The sequence below is a fragment of the Periophthalmus magnuspinnatus genome, chromosome 2 (genome assembly GCF_009829125.3).
Source record: "Periophthalmus magnuspinnatus isolate fPerMag1 chromosome 2, fPerMag1.2.pri, whole genome shotgun sequence".
NCBI classification, from domain to species: Eukaryota; Metazoa; Chordata; class Actinopteri; order Gobiiformes; family Gobiidae; genus Periophthalmus; species Periophthalmus magnuspinnatus.
The window spans coordinates 11,335,215-11,354,020 of record NC_047127.1 but is presented as its reverse complement, the minus strand read 5'-3'; the positions used below and the strand labels follow the sequence as shown (position 1 = coordinate 11,354,020).

Sequence of the window (18,806 nt, the reverse complement as noted above, 5' to 3'; positions counted from 1 at the left end):
CATAATACAGTTTGATATATATGTTGTATTAGGTTTCTTACTTTAGATGTGAAAAAACATGGATATAAACCGTATTGTAAAGAGATTTTCAGGTCATTTAAGTTAATTGTAGTTCATTGCTATTTGAACTGACACGTTTGGACATTTCTTACTACGATGAATATCTTGAAATGAGCACTTTTGACAGGGTCCCATTGGCTGCTCTGCTACAGTCCTTTCAACTTGTCATTATTTCCACAACTCATCATTTTAAACTACATCTATTATCACTAAGGGCCAGTCCAGTGGCCAGCCCGGCGCTTAGTCACTTGTGCGGTATTTTTGACGTATTTGGGGCCAAGTGAGTCCACGTCTGAGCACCCAAATGACCAAGACCTAAGTCCGGACTTGGCAGACCTACATGTGATACGGCTCTCCCCCGTGAAGCTTAAATTAGTGCAGGGTAAGATGAGCAAATGTGTCTCATGTAGTACAGGGCTGAACCAGGACTGAACCAGGACTGAACTAGGACTGAACTAGGACTGAACTAGGACTGAACCAGGCTTGACCTAGGACTGAACTAGGACTGAACTAGGACTGAACTAGGACTGAACTAGGACTGAACTAGGACTGAACTAGGACTGAACTAGGACTGAACTAGGACTGAACCAGGCTTGACCTAGGACTGAACTAGGACTGAACTAGGACTGAACCAGACCTGAACTAGGACTGAACTAGGACTGAACTAGGACTGAACCAGGCCTGAACCAGGCCTGAACCAGGCCTGAACCAGAGCTGAACCAGGCCTGACCTAGGACTGAACTAGGACTGAAATAGGACTGAACCAGGCTTGACCTAGGACTGAACTAGGACTGAACCAGACCTGAACCAGACCTGAACCAGAGCTGAACCAGGCCTGACCTAGGACTGAACTAGGACTGAAATAGGACTGAACTAGGACTGAACCAGACCTGAACCAGACCTGAACCAGAGCTGAACTAGGACTGAACTAGGACTGAACTAGGACTGAACCAGACCTGAACTAGGACTGAACTAGGACTGAACCAGGACTGAACCAGGACTAAAATGAGTTTTCTTGATTTAACCCATTATAGCAAAGAACAAAACATTATTGCTTTGCTTTCAATGTTCCACAGTGTGGCATTAAACTCATTTATCTTGCATTTATTCAATTACAGCTGTTTGTATTGCTCAAAAATACTTGGAAAAACATGCATTCTTACTGCAAGGGGGGTCGCCTCTCCACAGATCTTGCACTGACACCTGCACCTGCTATGGAGATTTATATGTTTAATGCCATACTGTCAAATATTAGAGGCAAAAAATCTCCATGGAGACAGTGCCCCAACCTTTGACTAAAGTAGTAGTAGTGAAAAGCAGTAGCGGAGTGGTTAGCCATTCAGACTCATTGCAAAGGAGTTTTGGGTTCATTTCCCTGGCCACAAGTGTTAAATTTGTATTACTCCTGTGTCCATGCTTAATAATAAATACTATTACTATTACTAATACTATGTTGTTTTAGTAATAGTTGCAGTAGTTGCAGAAGATGTGTATAAATTTACTTTTTCAAAAATATCTGCAGTGGAGGAGGCTTAAAGGTCAGAATCTTTTCCCTAAATTTAAACTGGGACTTGAGTCAGCAGCAGAGGGATTGACCGCCTTCACATGGACATTTCCATAACTCCAGCAACTCCTGGATACAATTTATTTATCAGTGTGTGAAGGTGGACTATACCAGGACTGAATCAAGACTAAACTAGAACTAAACCAGGACTGGATCAAGACTAAACTAGAACTAAACCAGGACTGAATCAAGACTAAACGAGAACTAAACCAGGACTGAATCAAGACTAAACCAGAACTATACCGGGACTGAATCAAGACTAAACTAGAACTAAACTGGGACTGAATCAAGACTAAACTAGAACTAAACTGGGACTGAATCAAGACTAAACTAGAACTAAACCAGGACTGAATCAAGACTAAACGAGAACTAAACCGGGACTGAATCAAGACTAAACGAGAACTAAACCAGGACTGAATCAAGACTAAACCAGAACTATACCGGGACTGAATCAAGACTAAACTAGAACTAAACTGGGACTGAATCAAGACTAAACTAGAACTAAACTGGGACTGAATCAAGACTAAACTAGAACTAAACCGGGACTGAATCAAGACTAAACTAGAGCTAAAGCAGGACTGAATCAAGACTAAACCAGAAACTGAACCAGGGTTAAACCAGAAACTAAACCAGGAACTAAACCAGGGCTAAACCACTTAATAAACCTTAATGTGGTCTAAACATGGTCTAAACATGGTCTAACCCCAGACTAATCCTGGACTAATCACGGACTAAACCAGGACTAAACTGAACCTAAACTAGGTCTAAACCTGGACTAAACCTGGACTAAACCTGGACTAAACCTGGACTAAACCTGGACTAAACCCGGACTAAACCCGGACTAAACCCGGACTAAACCCATACTAAACCCATACTAAACCCATACTAAACCCGGTCTACACCCGGTCTACACCCGGTCTACACCCGGTCTACACCCGGTCTACACCCGGTCTACACCCGGTCTACACCCGGTCTACACCCGGTCTACACCCGGTCTACACCCGGCCTAAACCTGGTCTCAACCAAGAGGACTAAACCAAGAGGACTAAACCAAGAGGACTAAACCAAGAGGACTAACCCAAGAGGACTAACCCAAGAGGACTAAACCAAGAGGACTAAACCAAGAGGACTAAACCAAGAGGAGTAAACAAAGAGGAGTAAACAAAGAGGAGTAAACAAAGAGGAGTAAACCAAGAGGAGTAAACCAAGAGGAGTAAACCAAGAGGAGTAAACCAAGAGGAGTAAACCAAGAGGAGTAAACCAAGAGGAGTAAACCAAGAGGAGTAAATCTGCAAAGCTAAATGTAACCAGAAGGACTAAATTAGGGTTAAACCAGGACACAATCAGAACAGAACCAGGACAGAACCAGGACAGAACCTGGACAGAACCTGGACTAAAACTTCTCCCTACACTCATTAAAACCGTATTTTAAAATGTTAAAGTGACTGCACCGATTGAGAGATAAGTTGAAGGATGTTTTGACTTGGGGCAAATGACTCAATATCTTTAAAAACCAAGTCACGCTTTTCTGTTGTTGATTGCTTTAAACGAATTAAATTAATCTTTTTGACAACTTAGCCCGAGGTAGACCACAGAACCCAAGGGACCAGAATGATGTCATCCTACAAGAGAGGGCTTCCCAAAATGTGGTCCAAGGACCTGTAATCTTGGTTGGAGGTTTAGACTAATTGGTTTGAATTGTCCTGGTTTAGTTCTGGTTCAGGCCATATCGGCGACTAGAGTGGGATTTAACCTGGACTGGACCAAGACTAAAACGAGAACTAAAACGAGGAATAAAACTAGGACTGAACCAGGACTACACAAGACTTAAACCCAGCCTAAACCAGGACTAAAACCAGGGCCAAACTAGGGCTAAAAAACAGAACTGAACAAGGAGGACTAGAGGGACTGAACCAGGACTGAACCAGGACCGAACCAGGACCGAACCAGGACCGAACCAGGACCGAACCAGGACCGAACCAGGACCAAACCAGGACCAAACCAGGACTACATAATTAATCCAGGACTAAACTGGTAGGACCAAGCCTTTACTAAACCTGGACTAAAAACCTGGACTAAAAACCTGGACTAAAAACCTGGACTAAAAACCTGGACTAAAAACCTGGACTAAAAACCTGGACTAAAGCTGGACTAAAGCTGGACTAAAGCTGGACTAAAGCTGGACTGCCAAAAAATCATACTTTATATATTACTTTATCTTAAAAAGTAAGATATCAAATGGTCCTATAAGTTAAATAACATAATAAAGAAACTGCAAATAATCCATTTGCTCGTGGAAGTATTGTTACCATAGCAACATGAGCTCATGTGCGAAACTATTTGGGCAGGTATCTTAAAATAGCCTAATTGAGTATCTGGTATAATGCTAAACAATATATAGTGTATTTAAACCTATTGATTCCTTTGTCTGAGGGATAATTCAAACAGGGCGGGGCTGTTGCTATGTTTTGGTCAGTTAGGTCACACCCATAGTTTAAAGCAAATATTAGCCTGGGTTAATTTGGCTAAAAATCCTCTGAAAATGTATGCATCCAATGATATGACAGTGTCCCGCCTAAAGCACCAAGTAGGTATATATGGAAAATAAAGATAAGAAAATGAATGGGTAATATTAGCTTGAGGATGCTAATATGCTATGAAGGACTGAACCGGGGACTGAACCGGGGACAAAACCAGGGACTAAATCATAGACCAAAAAGGGACCTGTTTTGGGCCCAGTTTAAGTCTAAATGTAGTTTTGGTGTAGTCCTGTTCTAGTCCTGGTTTAGTCCTTGTCTGCTGCACATTTTGTTACAGGTTTAGTCCCGGGTTTAGTCTGATTTAGTCCTAATTTTGGTATTGTAAGTGTAAATGGGACTAAACTAGATTTAACCACAGATCAATATAGGCACCAAAACTGGACTAAAACTGGACTAAAACTGGACTAAAATTGGACCAAAACTGGACTAAAACTGGACCAAAACTGGACTAAAACCGAGACTAAGCCAGTACTTAAACTAGGCTAAAACTGGGCTGGCTAAAACTGAACCAAAACCAGATCCAAACCAAAACTGGGACCAAAACCAGAACTGAAACCAAACCAAAACAGAACTACAATACCAGTATCAGTATCAGTAGTTAAACAGGACAAAACCAGGACTGAAATGTGACTTGCACTTACGATTTGGAGGTAAAACAACAAAACTTAAAACATTTATTTTCAAAATGTTAAAGATGCACTATGTAGCTTTTCTGGTGGAATGCCTGCAACCTGTATGTCTCCATGGAGATGTTGCTTTGCCTGTAATGTTCCACAGTATGGCATTAAACATATCTGTCTTGTATTTACTCAAAACTGGAACCAGTCTAGGACCAGAATGAAACTAAAATGTTGACGTTGCTCAGTGTAACCAGCTTGTCTCAGGAATGTTCCACAGTAAGACATTAATCTTCTATACTATACATTTTGATTGTTTTTTTTTTTTAAATATTTAATTTAAACCTACTTGCAGAATTATTTTTTTTTCAAACTTTCCAAACTTATTTTTCTTGAGTCACTGTTATTTCCTCCTCCACAATCTCCGGTGAATATGTTGGTACACGCTCTACTCTTCAGGAATGTCTCCTGCTTCACCTGTGAAACTCCCTCACAATCCAAATGAATTCAAAACAGATGTTAGCCACCGCCGCTAAAAGCTAAACGTCACACCGATAGCCTAATTACACAGCAAACAAAGGGTGAGGCTAGTGCGCTATTAGCTTAAAAAGGCTATAGGGCAGGTTTGATGTAGGAAAATGGTTTTGGAAAGATGCCCTGAAACAATATTTGGATTTTAAAGTAGACCCTTAATGTACTTAAACAAAGGACTAAGCCAGGATCTAAGCCAGAATCTAAGACAGGATCTAAGCCGGGACAAGACCAAACTAAGACTCAATTTGGGACTAAACCAGGTCCAAACCAGGATAGAGGCAGGTCTAAAACAGGACTTAACCGGGACAACTAGTTTTTAACCAATATTATTGAGGTTAAAGCAGGGAAAAAGTGAGGTCTAAACCAGGGTCTAAACCAGGGTCTAAACCAGGGTCTAAACCAGGGACTAAACCAGGGACTAAACCAGGGACTAAACCAGGGACTAAACCAGGGACTAAACCAGGGACTAAACCAGGGACTAAACAAGGGACATAGCTGAACTAGTTTTTGAAAAGATTATTGTTAAACCAGGGTAAAATTGAGGAATAAACCAGGTCTAAACCAGGTTTAAACTAGGTCTAAACCAGGTCTAAACCAGGTCTAAACCAGGTCTAAACCAGGTCTAAACCAGGTCTAAACTAGGTTTAAACTAGGTCTAAACTAGGTCTAAACTAGGTCTAAACTAGGACAAAACCAGGACAAAACCAGGACAAAACCAGGACTAAACCAGGACTAAACCAGGACTAAACCAGGACTAAACCAGGACTAAACCAGGACTAAACCAGGACTAAACCCTAAAAAGTAGGCTTAGCAAAGTCCCCATGTGCCACTATTGGCCTTACTTTTTGCAAAACAAACTCGTGGGGAAAGACGGGGAAAAAATGTTTGGGAGACAGAAAGTATTGCTGCGTCATTGGAAAGACGAGCCACAACAAGTGAAAAGTGTGACTGTTTTTGAGACAGGACCCAAGGGTGCTGTCAGAGATGGAGCAGAGATTCTGGTGTTTGGAGACAATAAGAATGCATTGGCCACAATGCACTGAGCTGAGTGACAGAAGCAAAGGTGAAAGGTGAAAGAAAGGATAGCAGTATAAAGAGACATAGAAACTGGGACTAGAAATTAAATATGGTCCAGAATTATATCTAATATGTCTTTATTTTTTATACAGAGGGGTATCAGTCTGGTCCCTGCTCCCTTCATCGCGTCTCAAGCCAAACTCTGACATACCGTCCAATCAGATTTGTTTATTTCAATGACGCGTGTGATATGAAGGAGCTCATTGGTCGCAATCGTTTTGAACAAAATCTCATTTCTCTTGTCTCCACCATGATTTTATTTATTGTTTATATGAAGAGGGACAGACAGCAGCCATATTTGTTTTGATATATCCCAGTACAGCGTCTCCCTGATTGGCTACACACCATGGAAAAACATTCATCCGTACTGTGAGCGGGTCTGCAGATCTGACCCGGTTAATGCAATACTGCGGAACATTCCAGGTAAAGCAGTAACATCTCCATGGAAACAAGCAGACGGCTTCGTGGTCACGGTCTATGTAGTTTTCCCTTTTTTTTAGCATGGTGGTACAGCTATGGTAGTCCAATTTGAGTCTTGAAATTAGCAGTATTTTTAGCTGGATTTTTGACATACCTTTTGTCTGGTCATGCAGCAGTTTGACATTTTACTTTCTCTTTTGTGAGCAGACTCGACGCGGCTCCTCTCTCCAAAACACTTAAAGCTCAGATGCTAATTGGGTCAAACTCATTTTAACAATGTGAACTCATTTTGAATTTGAGAGAAAGCAGTTTGTGAAGACAGTTGGTTGACACATGGTTTTGTTCTGCAGTGAAGAGAGAAGAATAAAGTGGTTATGTGTGTACGTCTGTGTTAGAATACAGTACATCCACTCAAAAGTATTATGTCATTCAGTCAACATTAACACTCAGTTACAAAGGCTACTCACTGGTCAAAATTTGATGATGAATTCATGTGACAGGTAAATGTAATGTATAGTACTGCTACTACTGCTACTGCTACTACTGCTACTGCTACTGCTGCTACTACTGCTACTGCTACTGCTACTACTACTGCTACTGCTACTGCTACTGCTACTGCTACTGCTACTACTACAGCTAGCTACTACTGCTACTGCTACTGCTGCTACTACTGCTACTGCTACTGCTACTACTACTGCTACTGCTACTGCTACTGCTACTACTACTGCTAGCTACTACTGCTACTGCTACTGCTGCTACTACTGCTACTGCTACTGCTACTGCTACTACTACTGCTAGCTACTACTGCTACTGCTACTGCTGCTACTGCTACTATTGCTACTGCTACTACTGCTAATGCTACTACTAATACTACTAATACTGCAACTGCTACTATATCACTAAGGTTACAGGCATATGTGCACTATTACTATTTCTGCTGCTATATACTACTATAAGTACTGCTACTGCTCCTACTACTATTACTACTACTTCACTATATTTACATGCATATGTGTTTACTCTACTATTACTACTACTGCTGTGATGATACTAGTATAAGTACTACTTCTACTACTACTACTACTACATCATCATCACTATATCCCTATGTTCACATGCATACAGGGTACTAATACTATAGGTCTGTACTATAATATAAATCAGCTAATATCTGATGGGTAATGATTGTACTATATGGACCTAGAATACATTTTGGACACAGTACACTAGTACAGCTTCTAGTACTACCACTGCTACTACTACTACTGCTGCTACTCATAGTCCATTGATTTGTGTGTACTTTATCATTCCCACTAAAAACATTGCATTGCGTTGGACAAAAATAGATGAGTTGTATATGGGGGGGGCTTAAACTTTTATAATTAAGTACATTTATAATTGTAAACTTTGTATTTTTGCAGGTGGGGTCTTCAGTAGGATAGTCTCAGTACCTCCTGGTCCTTTGATACGAGTGGAGGGGCAGCCTATCTCTATCCGCTGTGATGTCAATGACTATGGAGGACCAGACGAACAGGTAAAATACTTCCATTTGTATATATAAATATTATGTATTATCCAAGTTTGTTTTTTTTTTACTTTTGAGCACCTTAACATGAGAAGATGCTGTTAAACCTTCTTCAAGTTTATATAAAGCCGCCGTACCTGATTTTTACTGTCTTTAAAACGTGAAAAACAGAAGTAGTACTGGTTTAAACGGGTTGCAGGGGGTCCAAAGTTATTCCTCACTTACCTTATGCATTCAGAACATCCTAATTACTCACAGCGATGAGTTTGTAAGCTGATACACAATATGTCTGTACTGAGGCAAGACAAATTTGGCTCAAGTACATGGGAAAAAATCAGCTACACAGCCTTTAAATATGTATAGATTAAAAAACAATGTATTTTTGTCAGTATTGTAGTTTATTTGGTGTATTTCAAATGCCGTAGGTAAACAAATATATGTGATTAACCCCGATTAAAATGTTCTTTCATGTAAGACGCATGATTAAAGGGCATGTTTAGACTTGTCCACATTTTTGACACGATCACGAGCGACCGTCCCATCCCGTTTCCTTTATCCCCGTGTTAATAATGACTTTGCATTGTGAGTCATTAGAACAGACTTTTGTAATCTCGAAACTCTCATGTATTATCTGATATCAGTGTTGCTCAATTTGGAGTCAGTTTTATCTGCATTTTTATCAGTCTTTTACTTAGTCCTGGTTTAGAACAAGGTAGCATGTGTATAGTTCTGCTTTTGTCCTAGTTCAGGTTAAAGATGCACCGATCTGATACTGGTGTTGGATATCAATGCCGATTCAGAAAAATTAGCTGGATCAGATATCAACTTCCAGATATCGGTTCAGACAATATCCTGGTTTAGCGTAGAACAATGATGTAATAAGACTTTTTCAGGTCGTGTTCGTTCCAGAAAGCCCCATAATGTTTCAACTTTTATTTACACAAAGCTGTTCAGCAGTTATTTATGGGATGAATGACTGTTATGTAACACATTTGGATCAGTTTTGTCTTATTTTATTTTTATTTTAAGGACATAAATGCTGTTTTCAGTGTCTGCATTGGTATCAGTTAAGATTAGGTATTGGCAGATGGTCAAAAAGTCTAAATTGGTATAGGAACTGAAAAAGTTTAAATCTGATATAGCCCTGTTGTATTGTCATTTCAGTGTTATTCAAATAGAGTAAACAATGAGCATTTCATCTATAACTCAAAGGTCATTGGGATGATACCTAGCCCCACCCAAATGCATGTCTTTGCGACTAAACCAGGACTAAATCGGGTCTAAAACGGGTCTAAACCAGGACTAAACCAGGACTAAACCAGGACTAAACCAGGACATATCTGTACAATTTTTTAGCTAAGATTATTGAAGTTAAACCAAGGCAAAACTGAGGAATAAACCAGGTCTAAACCAGGTCTAAACCAGGTCTAAACCAGGTCTAAACCAGGTCTGAATCAGGTCTAAACCAGGTCTGAATCAGGTCTAAACCAGGTCTAAACCAGGTCTAGACCAGGTCTAGACCAGGTCTAGACCAGGACTAAACCAGGACATATCTGAACAATTTTTTTGCCAAGATTATTGGAGTTAAACCAGGGCAAAATTGAGTAATAAATCAGGTCTAAACCAGGACAGAACCATGTCTAAACTAGGACTAAACCAGGTCTAAACCAGGTCTAAACCAGGACAGAACCAGGTCTGAACCAGGTCTGAACCAGGTCTAAACCAGGTCTAAACCAGGTCTAAACCAGGTCTAAACCAGGTCTAAACCAGGACAGAACCGGGACAGAACCGGGACAGAACCGGGACTAAACCGGGACTAAACCGGGACTAAACCGGGGCTAAACCGGGACTAAACCGGGACTAAACCGGGACTAAACCAGGAAATAGAGTAAACAATGAGCATTTCCCCTGTAACTCAAAGATCATTGGTTTGATACCTAGCCCCAACCTAATGCATGTGTTGTGTGTCCTTGGGCAAGACACTTCACACACTATTCCTCTGTAATGGGTGTGTGATTGCTGGAGGTTGGAGGCTGTTGTACCTGCGCCAAATATTTATCATCATTTAGATCAGTTAAGTGGCAGTTTGTGGAAAAAAGTTGAAAATAAAAGTACAAAAATACAGGAAGTAACACTGAGTTATCAGTCTAATCATGACTATTGTGCAAATTATACTGGTTGCTAGGTAACAGCTAGGGAATTACCTCTCCATATGTCACACCTGCTGCCCGTGTCCAACCAGGAAGTAAAATGAAACGTCACCAAATAAAGAAAGATGAGTAAAAACTTCATTACGTATAATTATGTTAACTGTTTTAGTGAAATAACGATTAGTCTTGTCCTTGATGATTCGTAGACGACTCTCTTCAGTGAGTCATAGGCACATGTTTGTTTAATATTCACTGTAACTGTTTTTGGAAAGGAGCCATGACCTTCCTGCTCCTATGGCAACATGAGAAATATGTCAATAAATAATGTGAAAAATGATGAGTAATCTGAAAAATAAAATATATTTAGTTAAGGTACAAGAATAACTTTTTTAGCTTCAAAATAATAGTACTAATAGGGGTAAAAATACTCACTAGTACTACAATTTTATCAGTTTTTATCAATGTATAAGTGCTGCTGTATATGTAAGTGCTGTGCTGTAAGTGCTGTGGCTTTTCTGGGCTTAAAAATGAGACAAACATTTTAGTAATTCAAATCTATAGGACTTTGCTAAATATTTTAAGCAATAAATAAAACGGCTGATAATAATAATTTGAATATAGGTGATGGGTCGATGCGACAGTCCAACGCATTTGTCTGTTTGTTGTGAAAACTTAACCCGTGACGATGAGTAACTTGAGTTTGTGAGGGGCGAGTGCAGACGTGTTAAACCACAAACGCCTTTTAAAAGGTGACATAAAACAAACGATGAGAGAATGCGTCTGAAATACCACACTTTCCTCAGATCTCGTAAACTTGTAACGCTTAAAGTGCACATGAAACGTTGGGCCACTTGTTTCGCTAAAACCATTTATAGTTTTACTTCCTGGTAGGACACACGCAGTAGGTATTGATCCTTTGCATTACCTGGGCGTGTGAAGCTAATTGTAGGCTCTTCTCTGTCTGAAGCTCTGTTAGTCAAGTTAGACTTTAATCTGAGCTTTGTTTTGGCACAGTCTGACAATAAAGAACTGACTTATCTGGAACTACAACAGATGAGCTGATTTGTGCTGTTAAACAATTCCCTCTCACATAACATCACAGTCACAAGCCCGCAAGCATTAGCCAACTGTTTTTCAGTTAGTTAGTCACCTTTTTGTTGAAAATCAAACATCTAAACAGGACCAGGAACGCTCGTTTTGATCACAGGCTCCTGAAAATGTGCTGTTTGAATCCATTTTGTGTTTTTTCTTGAGTTTTTCAGACTATCTTAAATCTGTTTTGGCAGTGTTTGCTAATCTGTGCATTGTGTCACCATAGTAATTGCTGAACATTCTGCTATAGACATGCATGTAGAACACCTCAACGTGATATCACTGCAACATATTGATGACATAGGCCTAAAGTTAATTTCATAACTGTTTCCTAGCAACCATAATGTTAACAAGGGCTAAAACCTGTCTAAATTAAACAATAGTTATGATTAGACTAATAAAAAGGAACAGCAACACCTGGATTTTGTTAAATGAAGGTTTAATTTGCACTTTTCCGTGTTGATGACATAGGTAGATGTAACCTTTTGTTTTAGAACTCAGCGCTACTTCCTATATTTTTGTACTTTTCTTCTCAACTTCTTTTTCCCACAAACTGCCACTTCAATGATGTAAAACTATGATAAGTATTTACTGCAGATATTATCCCACCAAACCAAGTCAGAATTAGAAAAACACATCTTTTTTTTTCCTCTTGTTTAGGATTTCGAGTGGGTGATGAAGAGGACCCAAAACGGCCCCCAGATTAAAATCATCTCGACCTTTGACACAAGCTACTCCCACCCCTCCCTCACCCGACGAGTGGCGTCTGGGGAGATCTCTATGAACAGACTTAAAGATAACGAAGTGGAGCTCAAAATCTCTGATGTGAAACAAACCGACTCTGGATTTTACAACTGTCAAACGCCGAGCACCGACTCTGAGATCAAAGGGAACTATGAAGCACAGGTTGAACTCATAGGTAAGAATCACCCACTGTTATAAGGCTGAGTATATCATGAGTCTGATACAATACATGGATATCCCTTAAAGCCAGGGCTAAATCAGTGTTTTGATTATGTAGATTAACAAAATGCATTGGAATTTGGTCTTTACAATGTTCTTATTATCAGAATACATCCATAACTTTGAATAAGTCCCAGCAGATTCGGCCATAATGCAGTGAGCAGGTTAATAAGTTCATAGTCTAATGAGTTTATGTTGTTTAAAAGTATTACAATACACATTTCTGTATCGATTTGGAATACAGCCCTACACTCTTTGACAGATGCTTAGTAGAACTCCCAGATTAATTGCAATCCATGATCGTAATTGGTCACATTAGTCTTGTAAAACGCTTTTCCAGACGCTCAAAGTCACTTTACAGTTTTGTGCATTACTCATTCGCTCCACAGTCGATCGTGGTACGTTGCTATTGTAGCCGCAGCTGATCTGGGACAGACTGACGGAAGTGAGGCCGCCAGTCTGCGCCTCCGACCACCAAACACTCACGCACACACCACATTCATACTAGAAAAAGTGGGTGAAGCGGCTTGCCTAAGGACACGACGACCATTGCCATTTCAGACTTAAAATGTCATTGTTGTGTACTTTGTGAGACTGAAAAGTACAGGAGCCTTAAGGGGACATTCTGCGTTTGACAAATGTTGATAAATTGTATTGAAATATGCATACCGTTCACGCCTGCTAGTTCAACCTTGTGAAATATCTGTTACGACAACCACATCTAGACCACGACTAAACCTGGACAAAACCGGGTCTAACGTTCACCCAAGCTCCCATAGGTGGCAAACTCATTACTAGATTAGTGTTTATAATTGCAAAACGTTGGAGAGGTCTATAATTCTAAGATATTTCAACATTTCAATCTTGTGCATTATTTTTGCATTGATTGTCTATCAAAAATCAGGCATTAATCGATACTAAAACTAGCATCGAAACTAGCTACTCATTTGAGCAGGTATCGATACTAAAAAGTCACATTCACAGGACAGAAATGAACCTTTCCTGAGTAGTTTTAGAATGATCTTGAGCTGTATCAGAACATAGACTAGTATACATGGACCACTATGGAACCTACTGGACCACTGAGGGATTACACAGATATAAGACCACCTGGGAAAAGAAAAGAAAGTATTACCATTTCATGTTTGTGTAATCCCTCAGTCATCCAGGTCTGATCCATAGCAAAAGACAAAGTTTAAATCTGACAACTGGACAATCGTTGTAGGAGTAAAGACGTTTTGCTCCTCATCCAAGCCGCTTCTTCAGTTTTGGTCAGATTGCTGGTGGATACTGCCTTACTACTGCTAACTACACTGAAACTGTAAACAGCTATTGTCTCCAATTTCAACCTTTAATGACACTACTATGGATCTCACTGGACAAATCATGAAGACGTTTCGCTGCTCATCCAAGCCGAGAACAATAATAGGGTCATTAAAGGTTGAATAGGGCCATTAAAGGCTGAAAGTGGAGACCATAGCTGTTTACAGTTTCAGTGCAGTTAGTTGACAGATTTAAACTTCATCTTTTGCTACTACCATTTAATGTTGAAAATCACATTCGGTTGTCTAAAGAAAGTGTTTTTTTGGTATCAGTAACGGAATCGGTATCAAGTCTGATTTTTAGTATTGAAATTTAGTTTGAGGTTTTAGTATCGTGACAGCAGTAGTTTCTAGTTTCAGCTCATCCATATTTTATTTTTGCAAACTATACTACAAGCAGAAGTAGTGAGCTCGTCATAAATGTGCATAACTACTTTTTTGTATTATTAGCTGCACAGTAGGTGGTCAGAAACAAGAGACTGGATTTTAAAAACATCTTAATTTCTTCTTTGTTGAAAACTATTTTAAGAGGACATTTCTGGAAACGTTGCACAAAGGCTGGGCTGCGACGATTTTAAAATTGGATGATAGCTGCAGCTTTGAAGTGTCTCAGTGGGTCATGTTTAATTTAAACTTTTACACTTTTTTTTCCAACAATAAAAGGGAACATAGGGAGAACAGAGGGACTTTTTGATTTTAAAGGTGCATTATGTGACTTTTTACCCGTTTGTTTCCATGGAGATATCACTGCTTGGCTTGGAATCGTCCACAGTATTGCTTTAAACATGTTCATTTTGCATTTGTTTTTCATTAGCGGTGTTTTAAAATGCTTTGCGAAACTGGCATTTTTATTGGGAGCGTGTTCGCCTTTGCACAGATGTGACCTGTAACTCGGCCTGGTACCATCGCCTACTAGTTTATGCTGTTATTGTGTGTAAAAGCTGCTAACCCTGTAGTTTAGACCTCTGCAAACATGTTCTGAAATACATGGGATTCTTGGATTAGTTTAGCAGTTCAGATTTCACTCTTCTCTCACATGTTGGCGCTTCTGGGTGGGTTTAAAATGTGCGCTGTGAACTCGATCTTGATTTGCATTTTTCCCATAAAAATCTACAATTCCAATACTTTCCCTAAATCGTGTCCAAACCACTTCGATCTAGACGCTTTAAGGGAACCCCAGATACGAGGTAAACGTGTTCAAATCAAATCGAGCTTTTACTGATAACTGTTAAACTGACTTATTCTTACTTATAAAAACACTGGACATGTTGCTAAGTCGTTAGATTAATTGGATGTTCACGTTACATTGCTACTGTTTAAACCCTTTATCTACATTCTGCATACGCACTCATTTAGAGCAGTTATTTTCACTTTAAAGTTTAATTCTCTGTATGTGTTTGGCTTCTTCAGATGTTGTAAAGACAGGCCAGCAGCGATGTAAGATCTTGTAGCCGCTGTGAACTGGCGTGTTCCAAAAGCAGAGCAAATAAGCCACGTTTTGCTCCATCAATTAAAACGAACGAGGAAAAAAAAAGAGAAGATGAAATGGTCGGAGAGGAGGAGGAGGTTACGTAACAGGTTCCCACTGGAGCCCTGAGCGCAAGTCTGAGCTGGTTCAGACCCCGAGCGCTAAATTACTCTCTCTCTCTCTCTCTCTCTCTCTCTTCTCTGTATCTGTCTCTCTCTTCTCTATATCTCTCCATCTCTCCTGTATTTCTCTCTCCTCTGTATCTCTCCATCTCTCCTCCATATCTCTCTCTCCTCTGTATCTCTCCATCTCTCCTCTGTATCTCTCCTCTGTATCTCTCTCTCCTCTGTATCTCTCTCTCCTCTGTATCTCTCTCTCCTCTGTATCTCTCCTCTGTATCTCTCTCTCCTCTGTATCTCTCTCTCCTCTGTATCTATCTCTCCTCTGTATCTCTCTCTCCTCTGTATCTCTCTCTCCTCTGTATCTCTCTCTCCTCTGTATCTCTCCTCTGTATTTATCTCTCCTCTGTATCTCTTTCTCTCCTCTGTATCTCTCCATCTCTCCTCTGTATCTCTCCTCTGTATCTCTCTCCTCTGTATCTCTTCATCTCTCCTCTGTATCTCTCTCCTCTGTATCTCTCTCCTCTGTATCTCTCTCCTCTGTATCTCTTCATCTCTCCTCCGTATCTCTCTCCTCTGTATCTCTCTCTCCTCTCCTCTGTATCTCTCTCCTGTATCTCTCCATCTGTCCTCCATATTTCTCTCTCTCCTGTATCTCTCTATCTCTCCTCCATATCTCTCTCTCTCCTGTATCTCTCCATCTCTCCTCTGTATCTCTCTCCGATGTATCTCTTTCTCTCTCTCGTCTCTGTATATCTCCCTTTCTCTCTCTCTCTCTCTCTCTCTCATCTACCTTTTTCTTTTTCTTTCTCTCTCTAATTTAGCTATCTATCTCTTTCTCTTCACACCTTTTTCCCCATTTTTATCCATATATTTCTCTGTCTTTCTTTCTTCATCTCTCGCTTCCCTATTTATCCCTATGTCCCACTCCTCCCTTTCTCCTCTATCTCCTTCTCTCTCTCTTCCTTCTGTCTCTTTCTCTCTCCCACTCTCTACTTGTTTCTCTCTCTCCTCCTCCATCTTTCCCTCTCTCCTTCTGTCTGTCCTCTCCAGTTTTCTTTCTCTCTCATTTTCTCTTTCTGTCTGTCCTGTCGCGCTCCCTCTGCCTTTTAATAAAAATATTCTGTCTTTCTCTTCCTCTTCTCTGCCTCTCCCTTGTCTCTCATCCTCCCTCTCTCTTCCTCTTAATCCATCGCTTCATCTTTTGCATATTTATCTGTTTCTCTCACTTCCTCCCTCTCTCTCGTCTGTCTCCTCCCTTTCTTCCTTTCTCCTCTCTCTTCCCTGTCCTCTCTCTCTCTCTATCACATGCAAACCCATCTTTTCTCATCCCTCTCATCTCTGTTCTTCCATCCCTCCATCTTGCTATCCATCTGTCCATCCATATTTCCTTTCTTCTCTGTTATAATGGACTTATTCATGCTAATGATAGAAAAGCCTCAGAAATGAAATGAAAATTGAGCATTTCTTTAATAATTATGTTATACTTTTAACATTATGTAAATTATTTAGAATTGCTGCGGTATCCAACAGACTTAATTAAAACAACCCAGTTAATTCAAAAGAAACTGCTGATACAGAGCTTCAGAGGAAAAAAGTGAAAAAATATCACAGGGGACTGAAAAACATTAAGAATTTTTGCAGAATCAACAAGCGAAGAACAAAACTGTTAATCTGAGGGAGCGAGGGAGGGAGTGTTGATTTAGTTCAAAATAATGAGTGATCAATGAGCTCATTCGTTTCAGATGCATCACTGAAATAAACAGATCTGATTGGATGGTTGTGTTTGGTTCTGGCTCGATGTGCGACAGAGGGAGTTGTCACCAGACTCATCCTCCTCTTCATAAAACACACAGATTATAGACGTTTTTCCAGCCCTGCAGCAAATGGTCACATGGTCATATTTTTATACTGCGCTTTTCCACTTTCAAGACGCTAAAACAGGGGCGTCAAACTCAGCAAAATGGTTGTACTGAAATTTGCGTAAATGTAAAAAAAAAAAAGGCTGTATCTCCCGAAAAACTGATATTTTAAGACAGTCATACCTTTTAATTTACCTTGTCGCGGGCCACATAAAATGGCGTGGCGGGCCGCATCTGACCCCCGGGCCTTGAGTGTGACACGTGCTCTAAAAACACTTTACAACAAGGAACCACTCACACAATCATACACACATTTATACACACATTTATACACACATTCACACACACATTCACACACACATTTACACACACATTCAAACACATATTCACACACGCACATTCACACACACATTCAAACACATATTCACACACGCACATTCACACACACATTTATGCACACAGTTATACACACATTTATACACACATTCACACACACATTTACACACACACACCCCAACACATATTCACACACGCACATTTATGCACACAGTTATACACACATTTACACACATTCACACACACATTCATACACCAGCGTACACAGACAAACTCTCCACCAGCTGAGCTCCTATCTGTGTTTTTGCTGTTTTGTGTGTTTTTTAGTGTGTGTATGTAAGCAGTACCCTCTTGGTATTATTACTTTGGTATTATTTGTATTATTACATTATTTCCAGAGTCGCTGAGAGGACCTTGTGACTTCTTGCCTTTGAAAATCTGCTCACACCAGTCTGTATTTGCTTTACAAATGAGTTATAAATAGTGTGAGTTTCACACATGACTGTGGCTGTGTGTGAACGCAGTACTGAGATGTGAGGTGACAGCGCTAGTGCCAAACAGACGTGCTCATCCATATTCTAATCCAGATTACCCTTTAATTGCAAGTAATCTATGTAGTAGTAGGGGTAGCTGTAGTGATAGTAATAAGGCTATGGTAAGCGTTGTAGTTGTTGTAATAGTAGTAATATAGACACTAGTGATTAGTTGTAGTAGTAGTAATAATTTGGCACCTTGAAATACGTAGTAGGAGCAGAAGTAGCAATAGCAGTATTAGTAGCAGTAGCAGCATGGGTAGCAATAGTAAAGGGTGGAAGTAATACATTAAAATATGCAATCTTCTATTCTGTCATTCTCTTTCAGTAGTAGTAGCAGTAGTAGTAGCAGTAGTAAAAGCAGTAGTAGGAAAAGGTTGTGGGGTTTTTTTGCCCTTTAAAAATCCTACTTTTTTATTTGTAGTTATTGTTGCAGTATTTTGTCTATAAAAAGCAGGAGTAGCAGTAGTAATTTTTCAACCCTTTAAAATATGCTACTTTTTATTCTTTCGTTCTTTTTGAATTGTTGTAAAGTTGCAGTTGTTTGTAAAAAGCAGCAGCAGTAGTAGTAATAGTAGCAGTGGTGGTAGTAGTAGTAGTAGTAGTAGTAGTAGTAGTAGTAGT

The 18,806-nt window shown here is 39.9% G+C and overlaps 1 protein-coding gene across 1 annotated transcript in view; it reads left to right on the top strand.

Moving 5' to 3' along the window:
• The window catches only part of ptgfrnb (prostaglandin F2 receptor inhibitor b), an 87,615-nt gene that overhangs the window by 973 nt on the left and 67,836 nt on the right, over positions 1-18,806 (top strand). The window contains exons 2-3 of the mRNA XM_033980690.2: positions 8,234-8,346; positions 12,240-12,498. Coding sequence (XP_033836581.1) covers positions 8,234-8,346; positions 12,240-12,498 — 372 coding nt within the window. The remainder of the gene's footprint in view (positions 1-8,233; positions 8,347-12,239; positions 12,499-18,806) is intronic.